At 27.0% G+C, this 22401-nt stretch overlaps 2 protein-coding genes across 4 annotated transcripts; both read right to left on the bottom strand.

Moving 5' to 3' along the window:
* Positions 1-579: 579 nt before the first annotated feature.
* On the bottom strand, positions 580-20992 carry LOC139088806 (probable serine/threonine-protein kinase DDB_G0282963). 3 transcript variants are annotated; one of them, XM_070638102.1, is made up of 7 exons: positions 20748-20992; positions 6987-7602; positions 6508-6920; positions 6230-6389; positions 3579-6164; positions 3331-3510; positions 580-2362 (listed from the first exon to the last, which is right to left on the bottom strand). In XM_070638102.1, the coding sequence occupies exons 2-7, from the start codon at positions 7580-7582 to the stop codon at positions 2341-2343; spliced, it is 3957 nt and encodes a 1318-aa protein (XP_070494203.1). In that variant the 5' UTR covers positions 7583-7602; positions 20748-20992; the 3' UTR covers positions 580-2340. The 3 variants fall into 3 exon arrangements, with proteins under 3 accessions (XP_070494203.1, XP_070494201.1, XP_070494204.1); XM_070638100.1 differs by lacking the exon at positions 20748-20992 and adding an exon at positions 11087-11645; XM_070638103.1 differs by lacking the exon at positions 20748-20992 and adding an exon at positions 8808-8875.
* Positions 20993-21129: 137 nt separating this feature from the next.
* On the bottom strand, positions 21130-22388 carry LOC139088744 (arginine-hydroxylase NDUFAF5, mitochondrial). Its single transcript, XM_070638016.1, has 4 exons — positions 22190-22388; positions 22029-22132; positions 21824-21975; positions 21130-21772 (listed from the first exon to the last, which is right to left on the bottom strand). Exons 1-4 carry the CDS (start codon positions 22339-22341, stop codon positions 21167-21169), a joined length of 1014 nt encoding a protein of 337 aa, XP_070494117.1. The 5' UTR covers positions 22342-22388; the 3' UTR covers positions 21130-21166.
* Positions 22389-22401: the final 13 nt, after the last annotated feature.

Raw genomic sequence — 22401 nt, 5'->3', positions numbered from 1 at the left:
TTCTTTACCAAAAAATTTATGTGTATTTTTTTGCGATAGGTATCCATGCAATTTTCAATTTTTTTTTAATTTTTCATTTTTTAGTAATGGGTATCTTTTAAAATGAATTCACGGTAATTTCAATTGGAATAAAAGTAAAAAATTTGTGTAGTTTCGTCTTTTTTATTGTGGAAAAACACGCAAGTTTTTTAAGAAATGAAATTAGTTCTTTCTTTTCTCGGTTTTAAAAATAGTTTCAAATTTAATCATATTTATAGTCGGATATTTGTCCTCTGTCTTCGTTTACTTTTTGATTGTTAGTTAGTATTTAATAATGAATATCCAGAATATAATAATGTTATTCCAGAAAATATATTTATGCACACCGCCATCTATACTCATATTATACGAAAAGTTTTCAGCGCCATCTATAAATTCTGCCTAATAGTATCATAAGTTAAAAAGTTCACATGAGCTCCATCTTTTGCTTGTTTTTATAGTTATTTAATTTTCACGGTCATATTTTGTTCAAATCAAGCAATTGTAGTAATATTTTGGTATCTGAAAAACTTGATAAAAAAATGAAATAGAATTAAAATATATTTTTTTAAATATTTCTTTATTTCAGTGTCTGATGTCTTTAGTTAAACTATCAGATCAAATTAGGGATAATATGCATAGACAATTATTTTCTTCATTTTCACTTTTTGATTTTCAAATTTTAGTTTTTAATTTAAAATAATTTTATGGCTTCTTAAAATCTAAACGTTTTTTATTACAATTTATTTTCATAATTTTTTGATTTCTTAAGTTGAGAGAAGACTAAAATATTTCTATTTATCCTTTCATGGCTGAATAGAAAAAATGACTATGAAAATGTTTCAGCAAAAAATCTTTTCTTCTTTTGTTCATTCAACGAGCGAGAAATGAACGAAAAAAAGATTTTTTATTCGATTAGAAAAAACTCTTTCTTGTGTATTTAAAAAAAATATTTACAGGATACTTAAAATTATTTTCTCCTTCTGTATGCATGCAAACTTACTTATAGTTGTGAAATTATGGAGAATTAAACGAAATTATCTTCATTATGCCTGGCGAATTTTTATTAAATTCACAATGAATATGGAAATCAAAAAAATAGAAATAGATATTATGCTATCACTTTTGCATTCAGACAGTAATTTCTATTTTGTTTCTGCCTAAAAAATTTTGCTCATTTTTAGATTTTTATTAATTTTTTTTCTCTTATGGCACCGGTAAATTATATATTTTATAAAACAAATTTAATGCAAATTAGAAATCGATTTATTTAAAATGCATCATTTTTCGATACTGAAAGTATACATATTTCGTCTATCGTACATCGATTTTTTTTTTCAAGAATTCATTTCATTCTAACTAAATTTAATTTAACTAAGGAGTAAATCGATGAGTGTAATTTTCTTTAATTAAATGAAACTGATTGTCATAAAAGGGACAAATCAAGTGAATTAAAATTATGAAAAAAAAAAATTTTCGTAAAAAATGTTCAGTCGATTACTTCCTTAATTATCGGAAGTTATATTTCTCGTTTACTAAAGAATCTTTAAAATTCAGGAATGTTCGTTCGTTTTTTAGTTTATTTTTTTCGTTAATCAGGAACACAACAAAAAAATTGGGGAGTATTTTTTTAGTCAGGATAATCATTGATGTTGAAGACTTAAATTAAATAAAAATTAAGAACCAATATTTTGGATTTCACGCTTTGTTATTTACACAAAAAAATATTGGGATATAATTGTTTTTGAGTACGAATATTTTTTCTAGAAATATTTGAATTGGGTAGTTTAGTAGTTACGTCTATGAACGCTATTTCTCTGCTGGTAACAAATACATATTTTTTTGTTATTTAATCATATTCTATTGTTAAGTGTTACTTATAATTAAAACACTATAATTTTCTTTTTACTGTCGAACTCAAAAAAGCACTTTTTAAGCAGATAAAATAAAAAATTTAGTTAGAATTATAGATTCTGCCAAAAGCAATAAGCATTAAGTCGAATACTTATTTTACATATATTTGCCTATCAACAAAGCTTCAATTCCTAAAGAATTCTTAATCAATAAATATATATTTTTTTTGAATGATAGATAGACAGGATATAATATCAAGAGTAATTTTTGAGAAATTTTTTGTATATAAATATTTAACTTTTTCATCATCAATTAACGCAGAGTTACTACATGATTAGAATATTGATCATTGAGTATTAAAATTTATATATGAAAAAATAGAAAATGAAAACTGAATCAATTATTGATCATTTTTTTTCCTCTCCAGCTCCTTGTCTTTATAATATATTCGAATTATCACCAATCATCCTATCGTGTGCGTGTTGTCGTTCTAGAATGAAAAATAAAATTAATTAAATTACATTACTACGGACAAACTTGACAAAACGTAAATCTAAAATCGATAATTATTGACTGTCACCATAGATACATAATAACAATTTCTAATACATATTTTGCCTGAAGAAAAATATTTTCCAAACGTTGCGTCAAATTAAAATTTCTCAAACGTAAATGGCATCAAACTTTTCCGCAAATCAATATGACAGAGCATTCAGTGCAAAAAGTTTGTGTAACTGGCAAGTACCACATTGGTATCCAAAACATCCACGAAGACGGACAAATATTACGCAATTTATTTCAAATGATCGTGGTCATTTATTGCCAAATGTTGAACGGCCGAAATCTAGTTCTTGGGGACATTTTAAGGTGAGATTGTTTTAATTAAATCCAATTAGACCTCGATTTAACTTGAAAAAATATATACTAATTTGTGACATTTTGTATTTAAGAGTACATGGGAACTTCCAAATATCATAACTCGTCAACAATCAAATGCTTTAAGTGCACCTCAAATTGGAAATTCTCGATGGTCCCTCCCAAATCCAAATAAGAAGAGAATGGTCACGATTGAAAAAACTTTAGACTTAAAGCGAGAAAATATCGACGAAGATAATCGGGCAGAAAGTTCTGAATTAATGAGATCTCTTACACCTTTTGAAAATGAAGACTCGAAGCGAGAAACTGAAGAAAATTCAACACGAAAGTTTAATGAAAAGGAAAAATTAAATGATCCGATAGCTATTTCAAAATACGGAAAACGTGCCATTCGTCATGAAACTCTTGAACGCGATAATGATTTGCATTAACCACAAAGCAAATTTTTTAGTCTGATTCACCAAAATTGTTCATAAATGTTGCATATAGTAAAAATCAAATATTATCTTAAATGAGAAAATGAAGCTTTGTAGAATCTAAACAAAAGGAATTTTTTCATTCAATTTAAATATTTATATTTACCTAACTGGAAGAGTTTTCTTTGGTGTTGTATGAAGTTGCTTATTTGGCGTACGAGGAGTTGGTTGAATCATAGCTGTGGGTGACGTAACATTTGTCGGTGTTGTTGTATATTTCTTTGGTTGTGCCATTTTACTCGGCGATCGTAGATTTTTTCCTCCAATAAGAAGCTCTTGATTTTGCCTATAAATTCAATCATCAAAAATTAGTCTAAATAAAATATTTTAAAATCAAATTTTCCCTATAATTACTTTGGATTTGGATAACTGACAGGTCGTGGAATTTTTGATTGGCATTTTGATCCTCCAGTTGGTGTAGTGACATTACTTTTAGTTTCTAATATCTCTGGTTCTTGTTGTTCTTTACTCAATAATTCCCACTGTATTTGAAGCCTCTTAAATCTATTACTTTGTATTTTGTCTTGTTTTTCTTTCTCTAATTTCTGTTGTTTTTTCTCGACCGGCGATTTTTTATCAACTAACTGAGACATTTGCGGTGAATTTGGTGGCGTTGTGAATTTTTTATCAAATTCAGGTGCTTGTAAATGATTTTTGACATTTCTTACTGGCGATGATGTGGGAGATGAATGATTAAACGATACTTTTCTAGATGAAATTGTCTTGCTTACTTCGTTCCTCAACTTTGTTTTTTCAAATGGATTATTATTCTCATTCTCAGCTTGATTCCATTCAAGAATTTGTGCAATATCTGCATAATTTCTTAATTCCGATTTTGGAATAGCATTCAAAAAGCTCTCAGCTTTCAATCTCGCCTCGATTTCTTGAATGTCAACATCAGTCACAGTTTGATTGTTTCCATAATTCAATTTATTTGATAATGCCTTATTAAGTTCCAATTCTGTAAGCAATTGATTGAGATCTTTTCCACTGTCACGTTGATCGTCCCGTGTTTTCATATAATTTGGTAAGCGATTAGCAAAATTCTTTGTGCCACCAATCCCATTAATTCCTATATTATTAAAATATTCTTCTAGTTCATTGTGATGATAGAAATTTACATCTTGCAATGACCGCCTCTTCTCTTGTGGCGTTGGATTCGTTACTGAATTTTTGGTCGGCTGTTGATCCATCATACTATAACGTTTCTGTTTCTGTATATTCGGATTAACTGAAACACGTGTAGGTGTATTTGTAGTCGTATTTATTCTCCTTAAAATTCCTCTTCTTCCACTTGGTGGTCTTTGATCTAAATCGGGTACATTGTCATATTGATAAATAAACATATTTTTCATTGCCTCATTTGTTGATCCACCATTAATTAATTCTTCCATTTCCGAATCTGTTAGCATCGTAGATGAGCCACGATATCCACTACTTGGTGGTTGCGAACTTCCACCAGAGCTTGAACTATTTACAGTTTGATTTTGTATTAATGTCTGACAATCACATATCAATCCAGTTGTAGTGCGTCTAATTGGTGGTGTCATACAGAATAAAGGCTTTTGTGATGATATTGAAGCTTCCATCGAGGTTATTCGATTAACTTCTGGAACATTTTTAAGGAGTTTCTTATAATCACGGGGTAATAATGTAAGTAATGAATTCCAATCTTGAACATGACTATATTGATTTTGTTGCAATTTATCAATATCTAGAGATTGTGGACGCTTTCTAAATGTAATGTGTTTATTTTGCTTTAAGTCAAGAGTTCTTGTCATTTTTGGTTGACCTTGGTAAACTATTGGTGACATAATTATGTCTTTCTTTAAATTAATTGTTTGATTATTAATAAATTCCAAATCAGGAAGAGCATAATTAGGATAAATAACATACACCGGAGCATGTTGTTGATCACCATGTTTACTTAAATGGGATAAGAATGATGGTGGAACCATTGTAACACAGTTTTGAGGTAATTTATTAGTTGTTGTTTCAGGTTTTGGCATAAGTATAGAAGATGTTTGTATAGATTTTGTAATCATATCAATTGGTACAGTCATTTTGTTTTCGATCGCTTCAGTTTTAAGAATTTGTGTAAGATTTTCAGATGTTCGACTTCCTTCTGATTGACTTTGATTACTGACCCGACCACTACTACTTGCATTATTGTTAAGCACATTAAAAAGTAATGGATTTTTTATTTGATTTTTAATGTTTAATGCACAATCTCTATAATTTCGTCTATGTGTAGGCGAATCGAAAATTTCACGATTAAAATCATTTGTCCTTTTCTCATCGCGATGATTTACATGAGCATCAAGACTGTCTAATTGATACTCAGCATCTTCTTCATGACGACTTAATGCAGAAAATTTTCCAGAGTCATTCATACTTTTTTTACGTAACCTATTTAGACTAGAATTAGAGCAATTTCCGGGATGTTCTGTTGAACTGTTGGTTGAATCACTTGGCCAACATCCTGATGACACATCCATGCACGTATCAGAACTACTACTTTTTTGTTTAATAAACAATTTTACAAGATTAAAAGATGGTGGATTAGCAACTCTTTCATTATTGCTATTTGAATGTTCATTTGGCGCTGGATTATCAGATTCTGATGATGCAATTGGCGCCGGATACATTTGAAGCATTGTCTTAATTTTACTTTCAGTGTCCATTGAGGATTGACTTGATGCAACTTCTGATACATTCAATTGATATTGTTGGTGCTGAGTCTGCTGAAACTGTTCTTGATGATGCTGTTTTTGTTGCAAAATTGCCTTCAAGTTCGGCATACTTGAGCTTTTACGCACATTATAGTCAAAATAATGTGTACACGTTGTTACATTATTGTTATTGACATTATTATTGTTTATAAAGTTGTTATGAGTTGTTTCGTTATTGTTACAGTTATTATTATTGCCAGATGGATATCTGAAAAGAAAGGAATAAATTTCGTTAGATAAAAAGAAAGGTATAGAAGATTCAAATTACTTTACCTTTGTATATGAATATGATCATTACTCTTTTTCAGCTGACTCCACGTTGTAAAACCGGTGTCTGATTGTGTCATATCACTTTCTGCATTCATCTTTTTGTTATTTAACATATTGTCGAGATTTACCGAATTTCGCTTCAGCTTTCCATTGTCGGGAATATCTATGAAAAACAAACATTAAGAAATAAAGAGAAGAGAAATTAAAACATGACATTGAGATTAGATATGCAGTAAAAATATTAATATACCTAATTCAAACTTTAATTCAACATCACTTACCGTAATAACTCTCATCCGAGTACATACAGCTCCCTTCAAAAGCAATTGTATAATTGTTTTTATTTGCTTGACATGTTAATATTATATCGTCCGGATATCCATCCATATCTAACGAATCAACGCTGATATGTGATTCCTTTACTGGTGAAAAAAGGATTTCAGATTTACAAATCGAATTATCCAATTCATTTTGATCCTTCGATATTAATTTTGTTGAATTTCTACTCTCTACTCCTTCATGACGCAATTTCAACAGTGAGTGAATGTCCTCACTTCGAAAATTTTCCATGTCTACTTCAGCTAGATTTGCGTCAATATTTCTTGCTAAATCATCATAATACGACAGCTCATTCATGCCATAACTAGCTGATAGTGACGATAGGATGCTTTGATGCTGTACACTATCTCTATAACTGATTTTATTAAACGGATAAAAACTAATTTAAAGTGCTTTTTAATATTATAATAAAATCACTTACCCATAGTCAACAAACCACTGATAGTCTGAATTATCATGAGTAAAGTCCGATGCAAAGGAGCATCCCAATATTGATGTCGGGCCCATATTATTATTATTGGTATTATCACAATCAGCTGGGCTAGTCGACATTTTTTTGGTTTTATTTCTATTTTGATTAATGGCGACTTGTTGTTGATTATGTGTCGGAATTGGTGGACTATGACTACCAAATATATTTAAATATTTAAATTGATCCTGATAATAATCTTGTTGATTTTTTTGTTGCTGCTGTTGATTCAAAAGAGCATTTTGAATATTATTTAACACAATTTGCACATTGTTTTTAAGTGCATCTTCAGTTAAATCTTTTAATTCTTGACAAGAAGGTTGTCTCTTTTGATGAACATGTTGCTGATCATAATAAAAGTTATTGTTATTATAGTTCTGATTATTCAGAATATAATTTGTATTTAATGATGATAACGGCTGTTTCAGCAATGATGGTTTTTGTAAAAAACCTGCTTGCTGATGATGCTGTTGTTGTGACAATAATCCAGTTTTAATCAATTTTGTGTTCTTGACTGTTGCTGGTCGTTGCGTGGAATTGTCTGTCATGCCACGATATGAATTAATTCCTATATTACCAACGCGAATAAAATAAAAAAATAAATAAGATTTAAATAAATTCATTGACAATTATTTGTGAATGAATCAAGCTCACAGAAATATTCAACAATTAGATCAAGATCTGTCAAAATGTATGTTATTTTAAGCAAAATGACGATGAACTTGAAAAGTTCAAACTTGTTAGGTGCAGTGCGCTGTTTTATTTTTTTTTTTAAAATAATATGTAAGTAAGTTATATGCACAAAATTAGACATCTAAAACCATTGTTATCAATTCTTCATTATTCCTTTAGAGCTTTCTAATAATTTCGCAATATATCAATTCAACAGTGCTTTTTAATTCTATAGAGTCCACATTTAATTGTTTCAAAACAAATATTAAATTAAGATGTCTTTAAAAATTATTTTAGTTTTAAAACCTGCTTAAATCAATTCATATTTTGAATTAAACAAAACTGTGATCAAAGAATGTGAAAATGATTTATCTGTCGCCATTTCAATAGTAATTTCTTATTTATCACAATAAGAAGAAATCAAATAATTTGATGTCTGTAAATTAAGATCTTCACTCTTATAAGAAGAAAAAAAAATTAGTTGGTTTTAAGAAAAATCCCATTTCACTTTGTGAATCAATTTATTTTTAAAAATCATAGAGCATCGAGTTGGTAAAAATTTGTATTATTTAGAAAATATATTTTTATAGTTTTTTATTTCTCTCATATGCTTCATTTGATGTGTGTGGTAGCTTGTGCATTATGTAGCAGGCGACATATCATTAACAATTCAAAATGAGATCTATAAATGACAAACATTTTATATAACATTCATCGAAAGCGTTGTATGACAATTTGTGGCAACACTAATCTTATTATGATGTTAAGTAACATTTTAATTTTTATTATATTCTGTTTGATATTTTTTTTGAATGTCTCTAAAGTTTAGAACAAAAAATAAATAAACTGGATAATATTTTCTTATAAAGTTAAAAGATCTTCTTTGTGACGCTAAATCATCATTCTTAGATACTTCAACCTTTGAACATTTTCACTTTCTTATCACATGCTTAATATTTTTTTCCTGTTGTCGAGAATTTATTAAAAAATTTTAATTCATTCATTGACTCATTCATTTTTTGAGGCCGAAATTCTACACACATTTTTACAAATCGACGTAAGGTAATATAAGAAATTATATTGCAAACAAAATCTTTATACCTTTTCAACCGCAACAAATGAAACTCAGACAGAGACTGAAAACTAATTCAATATTTTTTCTTTCTTTCGTACTCCGTTCATCATGTATTGGTTTTTGGGTTTTTGTACTGTAAAATTCAACAAGACTATTTTGCTTTTGTGTTTATATAGATGTAAAGATATTGTCGTATTGGGGTTGCAATGGATTACTCAGGGATTGCAATATTATTACTTTAAGAAAATAGTCATTGCGAAGGTGGATTTCAATTAAATCATTCTCGTGGATGACACTAAATTCATAAAACCGTTATGCGTTTTTTTATTCTTTATATAAAGAAATATTTACTTATTTAATTCATAAAATCTATACGCCAATAAAATAATTTAGAGATTATAATTATTTTTTTGACTGTATTGTCATACTTTTGTCTGTTGCTTATAGGAATACATAAATAAAATGTAATAGGTATTATAAACAAAAAATATATTGAAATGCATGCAAAAAATTGATTTTTAGCTCACTAATGCTAATTGATATTCACCAATAATGATTTAAGATGGTGTGACTATCTTATTTCAGTATGCATTGTGCAGAAATAATTATGATAAGTTTTTAAGTATATTTTGATTTCCGACAGTGATTATAGAAGGAAGTTGTACATGTTTCACGTGATAAAAAGTTAAATTTTCTTGGTAAAATAAAAATACACGATGAGTAATTGAAATTGTAATAAAATATATAAGGTTAAAATAATAAAGGCCTTCGTCATTGATACAAAAATACCGCATTCAAAAATACTTAAGGTTAAAATGAAATTAGCCGCCTACTCAATTTTTGATGTGTAAAGCAAGAATATTTCTTATAACACTTCAAATTTCGCAAACGCTTTAAGAAAAATAGTTGACCACAAAACAATTTTTTTTTTATTTCTTAATCTCTGAATGAAATTCTTTCGCTAATTTGTAGTTGTATTTAATAAATTTGAACTAAATCGATAAATCTTATGCGCGTGTCTCTTTGTTGAGTTCATGTTTTGACGGGACATCACAATGAATTATAAGATTTCATAATTAAAGACTAACAAAATTCAAACAGTAATCAGCATTTGACTGTTTTATAATTGAAATTTTGGCAAAAAAACAAAATTTATAAAAATATTTCCTTAATTTTACAAAAATACAAAATCAAAAAACATTTATTTCTGAGCTCAGTTCTGAGCTATATTGTCACTTTAATTTACGTCCAGGACAAAGTTCACGAACTTTAAAATGTTTACTATGAATCAGTTCTGACGAAAATAAAGTTGTTGAAACATCAGATATATTGTCACTTTAATTTACGTCCAGGACAAAGTTCACGAACTTTAAAATGTTTACTATGAATCATCATATTGCTTGATAAGTGATCACGCATAAACAGATACATTAATGTAACTGAATGTATCTTTAAAATGTGTATAATAACATATGCCAGTATGCATGTTAAATTAAGTTTAAAGAGCAGTGAATTTTTCTTACTCAAAAATTAACAATAGCTGAGTAATTTTGTATTTGCAACATTGAAAAAGGCAACACGACTCCTCCCATGCACTAAAATAGTTTTTGTATTATATTTCAATTTTATAATATATATAATAGCGTTAAATAAATATTTGGGTCGAAAAAAAGTGATTTTTGACTATTTTGTTTAAAAGAGGCTTAGGTAGGCCACATTTAAGGCACTTACTTTTTGAAAACAGAATGCAAAATATTTTTTAAAAAAAATATGGAAGAATTTTACGCTAATTTTGACAAATAACGCAACTTTTTTTTTTTTATTTCTATTATTGTTTAATATACATTTTTTCTATGTACGATATGTGTCCACTCTCCGTTTGTAATAGAGGTTTTTATATATTTTTGACGTGTATCATGTTCAGAAGTTTTAATTATTTTTGTCAGTTTTTCAATCATGTCCTACACTATCTTGAAAATCGTTAAATAGTAGTTTTCAAAATTTTTACGAATAAATATATGAAAATTGAAATTTTTTAGACTTTTACGACTAAATTTTCAATTGATAAATAAAAAATCTATGATTTAAAAAAAAAAATACCAAAGTCAGACCAAAAATTGCACTTTAAATGCAATTTTAAAAATTTTTTTGTTAAAGCATTGCATGTCTGTTTGGGTCATAAAGTCATTAAACTTTAATTTCTAGTATTAGATTTTAAAATTGTACTTAATTTTACTGATAGGAAGTTAATAAAACAAGTAGTTAATAATACGAACATAAAGGAAGGCATTCAAATTTTATTTACCTGTTTTACGATTCTTCAAATATTCTTTCAATTCTTCTGCACAAGACTGATCAATGTCTTGAAAGTAATTCATAGGGAAGCAATTCTCATTTGTCATTATATTTTCATTCCTCCACATTTCATTGCTTCCATAATTATTATTGTTATGAATTTTAAATCCACTTTTAAAATTGTTCTCTTTAGTATTTCGAAGACATTTATTACGCGTCATTTTGTTATTATTGGTATTTGCTGAATACATTTCAATTAATTTCATCAAACACACTATGAAGAGTAGCAGCATTTATATGTTTACCCTATCATGTGTTGATGTTTTTGTTCATGAAATACTTTTTTTATGTTTTGTTGAGCTTATTAATATTCACATTAAAAATTTTATTTCACAGTACCTTTAATGCAATTTGATTTCTCATAATTCAATTCTTCATTTATTTGATTTTTGCTTATTTACTTTTTTGTTTTACAGTTTATTCACAACATTTTATTTTTTTGTTTAGCAGGAAGCTCAACGTATTTTCATTCACTTTTATTTCTCAATTGTTCAGTTTTTTAAAAAAAATTTATTAGTTTTTTAATTGCAGATTAAACTTCTATGAAAAAAAAAATAAGGAGCTATTTTTGTCGCCATTAAAATATAGTGCTATTTTTGCATTAATTTTTATGCATAAATAAAAGAATTTATTGGATGATATCAATTTACTTTTGTGGTACCTCTTGCACTAATTATATCAGTCTGGATATAATATGACTAAGGTTTCGTAAATTTATTTTTGTTTCTGTTCAAGACGAACTCCAAATCAAGACTATAGAAATCATTTTTTTTAAATGCATTACTTATCTTTGTTGTATTTCTAAATTATTTTACTAGGTCAATTAATATTGTCTTTACGGATATTTCCAATTTGCTAAAAAAATATCAAAGTGATAGAAATGTGCCTTCAAAACCAAATATAAAAAATATTAATCAAATTTGGCAACATGGACTTTAAATTTAAATTGAAAACACTGCTTAATCTTCCTATGCATTCATTTCTTTCATACTAATAAATACTCTACATCATCGTCTTATCATGATATATCATGTGGCTATAAAACTGAGTCATTTCATTTAAAATGAAAAAAATGTCACTTTATTTATTCACAGATTGACGACATGACAATTTAAACAAAGTAGATTAAAAGTATGGCAATAATAATTTTTTTTTTCTCATATGTATCAGTTACATAGTGCAAACTACATCAAACTTCCTGTTTGCAATTTATCATTTTCTATATTAGACATTTTATGCTCCGATATAATTACAAAATACCAATAAAGTAGCTGGTTTAGAGTGTTTAAACAAGGTGCAATAAAAATTAATGCAATCATTTGAAGATTTATTTAAGACATTTATATTTCGTGTCATTCAAATAATAAATAGCTTTCTCAAATTTCATTCTTTTTATGATTTTTAAAATTCATTTCAGATATTTTTTGCGCAATAGCTGATATTATTTATTAAAAACTTCACAATTATTTAAAATTGTACTGATGTCACGCACTTTAATCGCGATAAACACAGAAGAAACGTTAGGACCTTTAGAACCGAACACATCAAGCTTCTCTCACAAATTAAAATTAATAGAACAATTTTTTTTATTTCATATTTAAGTGAGCATGAGATCACTCTGTGCTCGCATTAATACAACTCGAAAGAGTATTCCTTGTGATATATTTAAAAGCAGACTCCCATATGCAATGTATTCCATTTTATTCAACTCTTTTATGTATATGTAGCTAGCTATACCCACATATCAACACATTCTAACGACTTCAAGTTGAATTAATGCCAATTTAAATTAATTTAAATTTTTTATTCGCTCTTTCTCTTTGTAAACATTTTTCTTTATTCTTGCAAATATAGCTATGTGTTGTAAAATTCTCATTATTCATCCATCTTTGATTTTTCAAAAAATAAAATCAAATAAATTTTTGGCAATTTTTTAAAAATTTATATTTTTGGCTAAATTTACACTGAAAAAAAAACTATACAAATAATGATGGACCTTAAAGAAATTTAAGCAAATTCAAAGTTGTGCAGACAAAGCAAAAGAAAACATATTGGCAAAAAAGAGGAAATTTTTCTAATAGGGACTTTTTACTCTCTTCATGTGAAGTACACATTTCTTTACTCATATTTGCTTACATCGTTATCTTATTGTCTGGCGCTACATGCGGTCCAATATTTTTATAGTGAGTTATAAGAAATTTCTATTTAAATAATGAATAATTCAATAAATTTAACAAAGTTGGTATTAAATAGTCTATAATTTATTAATGTAATTCAATAGAAAAAGTGACTAACTTTCAATAAAAAAAGAAAAGTAATGATTTAGAGAAAATAAAAAATATGATGCAAGCAAAGCAAGAATTCTTTTAATTAAAAGGCAAACATACATGTCAACATAAAAGGGAATCTTCATTAACTCGTTCCTTTTACTTTCAACAGTTTTCATAGTAACCTAAATTTTAATGCTGAAATAGAAATCTTTTACATATCTAACAATCTTTTATCTACACATTTAGATATGTATTATAAGAGTTGTCAATATATTACGCAATGGAAAAATTTTGTTTTTGTATAATAAACCAAATATCTTGATGTTATTTTTTATGCAAATCGGTCAATAAAAAGCATTATGAGAAGATAAATTAATGTGAGATGAAAAGCACTTTTTGTATAAAATATTTAACACGTTTATTAAGATCTCATTTCCGCAATTTATCCAAAAACATAACATCTAGAGATATTTAGAAATAAAATCCACTAAATCATTGAAAATACAAAAGAAACAATGACGGAATGAATTGTGCATGTATTTAATTAAATCAAAACTAAAACACTGGTACTCAATTTGAATAGAAATTAACTCCATCGTCTTATTTTTAGCGTCGATCAATTATCGCTTAATCTTTCTCTTTATTTCTTTTTTTCATTTGGTTTATTGACGTCATGAATTTTCAGAAAATTACTTTTCTTACTATATTTGTTTCGTTCTACTTCTTATATAATAAATATGAACTTCCACAGAAATGTAAATAAAATTGTTACATTGAGTTTTATTTTAACGTAATGTTTCTATAAAAAAGCATACAAAAACATAAAAATTTAAAAATTTTCTAAATTGATTCCCTTTTTATTTTTAAATATGTCTTTCAATAAGACAAAATAAGGGAAATTATTTTTAATTTTACCTTATTGCTTCTATTTTGTGAAAAATGCATTTAACGAATAACTTTTTTTTGCAATCTGAAGGCCATTTAATGGAAATTGCCCACAAAATACTATGTGAAAAGTATTTGCCGTAATTTTAGCACGTTTTATTTCTGTAACAAACAGCTCATTATCACACATACATCACATTTTCACATCTTGTAAATGTACAAAGAATTTAAGACTGTACTTCTACATGCAAAAAAAAAATTAAAAGCGTTGGAATTAAAACTTTTAGTTTGTTTATTTTCATTTTTCACTATGATGAAAAATTTATTATGATGCAACTACCAAAAATTAGTATTTGCAACGTTTTATGCTCCAAGTGATTTACTTTTTGAGGTATTTCGAAAAAAGTAAAATATTCATTTTAAGAATATGAAATATAGAAAGAAGCAAAAGTTAATAATATGATTTGTTAGAAAAATTGAGGATTATGGATAAAAAAAATACTTTTAGATATTTGAAAATTTAAATCAAGCGTTTCCTTTACGATCATATTAAATGCAACTAATATTTCCAAATTAGAAGGGAAATTATGTTCTTATTTAACTTGACTTAATGTAAATTATGGAAGTTCTAAGTAATAATAATAATAAAATATGTATAATGTAATTTAAGATCTCATGGCATCTTTATTCTAAGTGATCGCCTGCATAGCATCACATTAAACAAAATATAAGAATCATATAAATAGAAATTTGATCTTACAGCGTTAAAATTTAAATACTTTTGAATAAAAATTAGAGTATAATAGTGAAATGGATTAATAACTTGAAGAGAAAAATATTTCTAGCAAATATACATTTTCATATTTCAACAGTGGATGTATTGAATTTTTTTTTTTTTTTTTATTTTTTTATTAGTTTTTCGTATTCTCATTTAATATTAACCCGATTCATGACATAAATTAACAAACACCAAATGTGCTTCTTAGGGACTAATTATTAATCCCTCTGACTGCATTTCGAAAATTATACAATTCTCACCCTTGAATATATTCCATTTTTACTGATCTTCGTAAAATATCTTGGCATTAGTTGAATGAGTATTCTCTAAATTATTCTCTCGAAATATTTTCTGTCATCGTAAACTCACATTACATTATATAGAGATTAAATTTTATTATTGATTCTTAAAAATTTTTCATTATTCAATAAGCATGAAAATTTAAAGAAAATTGTATTTTGTTTTATGAAAAATATTTTACTGGCGTAGTGATGTGAATAATGAAGAAAAAATCGAAAATTGTTTGTCATCGCAAAAATAGACAGAACAATAAGACACTTAACTTATGAAAACAATAAATAATAACGACGCCAGACAAGCAGAGAAGGAAAAAACTGTGAAAATTGCCACATGAATATCATAAATGTTAAGGACATATGCAAATCCAATTTATTTTTGGAACTTTTATATTGAAATAATTTATAATTCCTTCTTGTTATTCAAAGTGGAGAAAATTTACGAAAGAACGAATGGTATTAGTTGGTACTATTTATCTTATTGTTTAATTTCAATCCTGTTATTCAATACTAATCAATCTTTTAATTTCAATTTAAATTCATAATTTTATTTTCAATTAAATCATGGATGTGCATTGAACTAGAAATTAATGTATTTTTACACGCTTTTATTTCACTAGCTTTGTCTGTCTATCTTAAAGTTTGATTCAATTGGTAAAAATATCAAAGTTGTGTTTAATAAAGTGAATTAAGGCATAAAAATTGACTTCCTTTTAGGTATTACTATCGACTTTTATTCCCATTTCTATTCAACACAACGAAAAGAAATTTCGCATATATTAAATGCATATTTTATTTGTTCAAATATTTACATTAGCATACCGTATTCTACTACTAAATAAACTATTCACACGAAAAAAAACTCTTTCTCGATGCGATGCTTAAAATAAACATAACAACAAAGATTAAGTGAGATAGAAAAGTAGGTCCATGATCTGTGTGATGAATCTTCGGTTCGCACATCATTAAAGCATATTGAAGAAAAATTTACTATTAATAATATATGGAGAATAATACACACACATATTATATTTGAATAGTGCGTACTAATACTATAATTTTATCGAACATCTTTATTACCAGTCATCATATAAATCTTAAGATTAAATGCAAAAAATAGCTGCAATTTCCTTTAAAAACCATTAGATTTTTTGATTTAAATCTTCAACTGAATTGTTTACAAAGAGATGATATTTGTGAATTTTTCCATTTACTTTTTTGATTATCCAAGCTTTCTTCCGCAAAACTAGAAGAATTAGCATAAATGTATGTATTTTAAAGTTAAATCCAGTGAACATTTAATTTTTATTTCCTCTTTTCTAATTTCACTATATCACGAGTAAAAACTAGATTCAATTTATTTTTTTTTCACTTTGCTTCTTTTAAAGCATAAAAATGTTCCTCATTTATAAATAGAATCATTTTTCACGATGAGGTCATTCAAAAGAGGAAATTTTTCACTTTTTATTAGAACAAAAAAATCTTGATGTACATTCTCAAACGCGATTCAAAATCGAACTGTCGGTATACTTGTGGGCATCGAGACAAGTTGTCGGGGTTTTTGCTCTTTTCACGAACGAACTTTATTGAATTTTTTTCGGTTTTGATTTTCTTTTCTTACACATATACTTTTCGTTACTTAACGATTTCTGCTTCAAAATGTTTTCCTTCTCTCTGGATTTATTTTTAAATAAAATGGAATTTAATTCTACGACTCTTTTTGACTTTATGACACATGTTTTTTCAATTACCAAAAATATTATTTTTCCGATTGAGTTTTGTCGTTTTGGATGGTATTTTTGGGATAAATCTAAATGAATGAGACTCTGCGAGAAGTAAAAAAGTATTTGATGAAGAAAATAAACGAAAACTTACGAGAATTTTTATTCATTTTCATTTTTTCTTTTTTTTTTGTATAGATGTATGCTTGTACCGAAAACGTGAGAAAACAAATTTTCCGATGAGTCTCCAAACATCATTTGAAATGATAAATCGTGAATCCGAATATGCACTACGCATAACTTTTTAACTTTATCATGAGAATATGAATTCATAAAACACAACATAAAATGCTTTAATGTGAAGATTGAATTTAAAATTAGTCATCGTATATCTTTTACATTTTTTGTTCTATTTTCTTCTCTCTTCTGTAACTTATGAACATCTTTGCCACATAAAAATTATCCCTGCGACCAAGAATTTAAATTTTGATAGATGATCATTTAAATATGTCATTCGTGTATTATTATGGAACATTTTAGTTAGCTGACTAACACATGTGGATGATGATTCATCATATGTGAAAAGGAAGTTTTTTATTCCAATACATAGTTTAAAAATTTGAAATTATACAATTTGACAAAATTATAATCTTTAAAGTATTAAGCATAATTATAAATTTATCTATGTACAATAATCAAAAGTTTTTGTCGTACAATGAACATTTAAAGAAATAATATTTTTATTATTGAACGATTCAGATTTTCTTCAAAATTTCTCTACATTCTCAGAATTAAAGAAAAAAACGTAAATCATGAAATGAAAAAAAAAATGTCTAACTTATCGAATAAACAAAACTTTTGTTTTTATTCTTTGATCATTTTTCTCGATATCTAATCTGATGCGTGTAAAATATCAAGCGTGATTAATTAAGAGAGCGTACCTAGCAAAATATTAAACATTAATCTTTTATAGTTCATTAGATATTAACATGGATTTGTTTCGTTTACAAACATCTAAATTGATAAATATTTGTTTAAATGTCAAGACTGAATGTTTTTTTTAATGCGTGGTTAACTCTTGTTTTACAGTTATTGTCCCATAGGTCAGTGACAACTTTTTGTAACATATACATTGATTACTCTTAAAAAACAAAACAACAGTAACCAATTATACCTAAATAAATTAATAATTTTTCATGCCTAAGAAAATTACTTTTTCAGAAAAATTTTATTCTGTAAAAATTATATTAACTGTAAATTAAATGTGTAGCTCAAAGTTTTGTGATAAGATGTGGCCTTGAAAATCGTGTATTTGATACTGAACTTTCTTTTCACATCATTTAATGTCATATTTTCTTCTCATTTAAATATGTGAGAGGAGATCAACCGAGAAAATTACTTCCAAAGAAATAATACATATGCTAATACATTTGTGACCAAAATGTGTACTATTTGATGCAATTCAATAATTCCATTGAAATTTACAACGTATCAAAAATAAATTAATGAATTATATTTTCTTTTTGAACTCATGACTATAGATTGTTTTTTTCATGATTTTCAGTCTAAACAATTTAATAAGCTCAATTGATATCAATTTCAATGTTAACGAATAAAAGTTTTTCATGCACATACTACTGTAGACACATGCATGCAATGAAGTGAGAATATCATTTGCTGAAAAGAAATATTTTTGAAATTCATGCAAAATTTGCTTTTTGCGACTTAAATTTTACTATTTTACAAGGTTTCTTAAGTTAAAAATGCTTGCACGATTTTAGCGCATAATTATTGTTTATTTAAAGTTTTATAACTAAAATTGCTCAAAGTTAATTTCATTCTCAATGATTCATTATTAGTGCAAATTAAAAACAAAATAAATTCATAAAAGATTCAGTATTGTATTAAATTTTTGTTTTAACGCGAAAAAGAGCAATTACGACATAAAAAAAAATCACTTTTCCTTTCACCAAAAATGGTTTTCTAAGTAGTAGCTTTATTTTAAGCTTAAGCAACTTTGGCATTCACTGAAGCAGAATTATTCAGCTAAAAAGTATATTATGACGTCTTAAACTTAATATTATTACTCGACGTGAACTTGGAGACCACATAAAAATCGACCAAAAATGTCTGTAGACATAGCATTGAACCAAACCTTTTGTTTCTTTCTAATAATTTATTTTTCTTTAATTTTTTTAAATGTATCAAAAATAAAAATTTTTCAATTTGTCCTCTTAACAAATTATTTTTGTGCATGGTTTTTGTTCTTTTCTACAATGTTTCTACCACACTAAATAAGGAAGAAAATTAAAAAAAATTGATCATGCGCTTTTCGGTTAAAAATGAGCTTCCCTTCAGAAAACACTATTTTCCTTTTTCGTTTGCATGATGGACTCTCTTTTTACTTTACAGCGAATTTATAAGAAATTTTAGCAATAAAAACGTAAGATAATAAAGGTCACATCTGTGAATTATCAGCCCCAAAGTCCTTAATGCTTTTTGTTTCATAAAAATATTCTGCTTAGATTTCTGTAGTGTAATTGCAAATATTTATTTTTCGCCATTTTCTTCTTGGTATTTGTTGTTGGAATTTTCATATGATGATGTCATACATTTCATTAAGAAATTGTTACAAAATCCACAACCAATTATTGATTAAATAGAATGACTTAAGCACTATATAGTACGTCACGTACAATTCATCCGTATTATAAATATTTTTATTTCCACATCAACCTAAATAACTTTTTCACATAGATTCTATTTTGAAGCATACTTTTTGTCTTTATAGCATGTGAATTTTAACATAGCATTTAAGTGGTTCATCAGATTATTATGTGATTGATGTGAGTGCATTTACGCTTCTCACAAGTATTTTTATGAATATAAATTAGGTGAAATAATTTCTTTCCTTAAAATCGTTTTATGTCAATGTTTAGTACATTAAATTTATGTTTAATTAAATAATGATTATGATGTTTACGACTTCCTTTGAAAACGTCTTCGAAGTGAATCGGGGTGCGGTGAATGAATTTTGTGCATTATGTGTAGGTAGAAATGAAATATACTTTAAAAAAAGATAAGTAAACTAAAAAAATGATGCATTTACTTCACATATCACAAACGGCTTAATAATGAAGCTGACGTTTTTATTGTTAGGAATGAGGTTTTTTGTAGATACAGGTAAAGTTGATAAGACTCGAGATCATAAATTTTCACAATCAGTGCATATGCTGATAATACATTTTAACTCTATTCATTTTATTTATTTTTTTTTCTCATACTGTTATTGAAAACCTCATCCTTTTTCTTCTTCTTGTAATAAGAATTGTTCTTTTCTTTTATAGCATGACTCAATGAAGGAAAAATCGATAAGAGGAAAAAACTTTTTTCCGTATTTTGGCAAGTTTTAATTTTTGCGTATTTGTTTCGTTTCATTCAGCACATTTGATCGATCAATGCTTAATAAATATAGACTATTCTAAACACAAACGAGTTCATAAAAGTCAGAATTAAAGCAAAAATTGACAATTTGGTGTACTCATTTAAAAGAAATTATTATTATGTGAGGGAAAATTATGAAAAATCGATAGCACTTGGAAAATGTTTTTGCCCATCCTTACATTTTGACGAATTCTGATTTATGTATAATTTTACTCACCACATTATGGCTTGCTCATTTTTTTAAATTATCCAATTATCCAAATAATTTTGAACTGCATTCATTGTGAAAACAAAAAATTTAATTAGAAATTTGTATTTTTTTCTCTTTATATTCTCAAGGTATTTCTTGCAACCACTTCTTCACAAATTTTAAATTTATTAATTCTTTTTAAATATCAAATTCTTAACAACATTTCACAAAAGCATACACTTAGATGTTGATTTGCGATATTTTTGATATCAATTGATATTTTATTCCACAAAAATTAAATTAAATTCATCAGAGAAGAAATTTTTTTTTTTTCACTTGATAGGGGCAAGCATGACTGAAAAATAAAATGAACGGGACATGATACTAGATTCAAAATAAACCGTTACTCTTAATTGACTATTATATCATTTATTAACTTTAGTTTCTTATTTTTTATTATTTTTCTCAGTCATAATTGTCCCTAAATCTTTCAAAGACACACTCGCTGATCCTCGCTCAGCAGGTTTCTGTTGACTCTCATGTGGCTTCCATCCGACAAAGTAAATTACTTGAAAAGTTGCTTGAACACCTTCCTCTTTTGTTTCAGGATTAATTTTTTTGTACATTTCATTATAAATTGCAGCTGATGAAAGTAGAACATCTCTGCTTAATGTCAATGGACGATTAAATGCTGCATTATTTTCAGCCATTCCTTTAAGATCATGTAATAGCTCAAACATACTTGGATATCCAACAACCATCTCATCAGTATCGATAGTTAGCATATTGAATCCTGAGCTGTTCAATAGCCCCCCTATGTCTCTAATTTGTGCAAATGGAGAAATATGTGGAGATAAACCACCTCTTCTTTCTTGTTCTGCTAAATGAAGTGCCGATCTCAGTTCATATAATGTTTCTCCTCCAAACATCGATGCAAGAAATACTCCATCTGGCTTAAGACAATAATTAATTGATCTAAAAATTCCAGGAAGATCGTTAAACCAGTGAAATGTTAGATTTGAAATTACAACATCCTGGCTATTTTCAGGCAACTAAAAATGAAGGAATTAGAATCAATTGAAAGACAAAAATTTATTGCTTACATCCAGATATTCGCTTTTAAGAACATTTTTCTCAATATTAATTCCAGGAGTTGATTCAGCTTGATTTAACATTGTCTCGCTAACATCATATATTTTAAGATTTTGTAATGTTTCAGCTAGAATATTTTTCGATAAATATCCTCGTCCACCACCTACATCAAAAGAATTACAAACTATTTTATATTAATGAAATAGATAAACATACCAAAATCAACTCCATTTTTGAGTTCCTTCTTGATGTCAAATAATCGATCTGATAACCGAAAACCTATTTCTTCTTTTATATAGTCATATATTTCAACATCATCCCTTAAATAATATTATTAAACTTTTAATTTGTTTATCATAATAAAAATAAATACCTACCTCTTAGCAGCTCTCTCTTTTTGCAATCTTTTTGTGTTAAATAAATCAAAAATATTGACATCACTAGACTGGCTGATATTTCCAATAGGCCTAAATTTTTTTGCAGTTGTACAAATTGATCGACAATTGATTCTAATCCTGTTTAAAATCATTTTTCTTTGAATGAATATTTTGTGTAATATAAATAAATATCCTTGTATGAATCTTATACG

Source organism: Chironomus tepperi, unplaced genomic scaffold, assembly GCF_022539635.2.
Source record: "Chironomus tepperi strain 1889 unplaced genomic scaffold, CSIRO-AGI_Ctep_v1 contig_170, whole genome shotgun sequence".
In the NCBI taxonomy this organism is placed as follows: Eukaryota; Metazoa; Arthropoda; class Insecta; order Diptera; family Chironomidae; genus Chironomus; species Chironomus tepperi.
The sequence above is the reverse complement of the archived record's forward strand: the minus strand, read 5'-3'. Positions and strand labels throughout refer to the sequence as shown.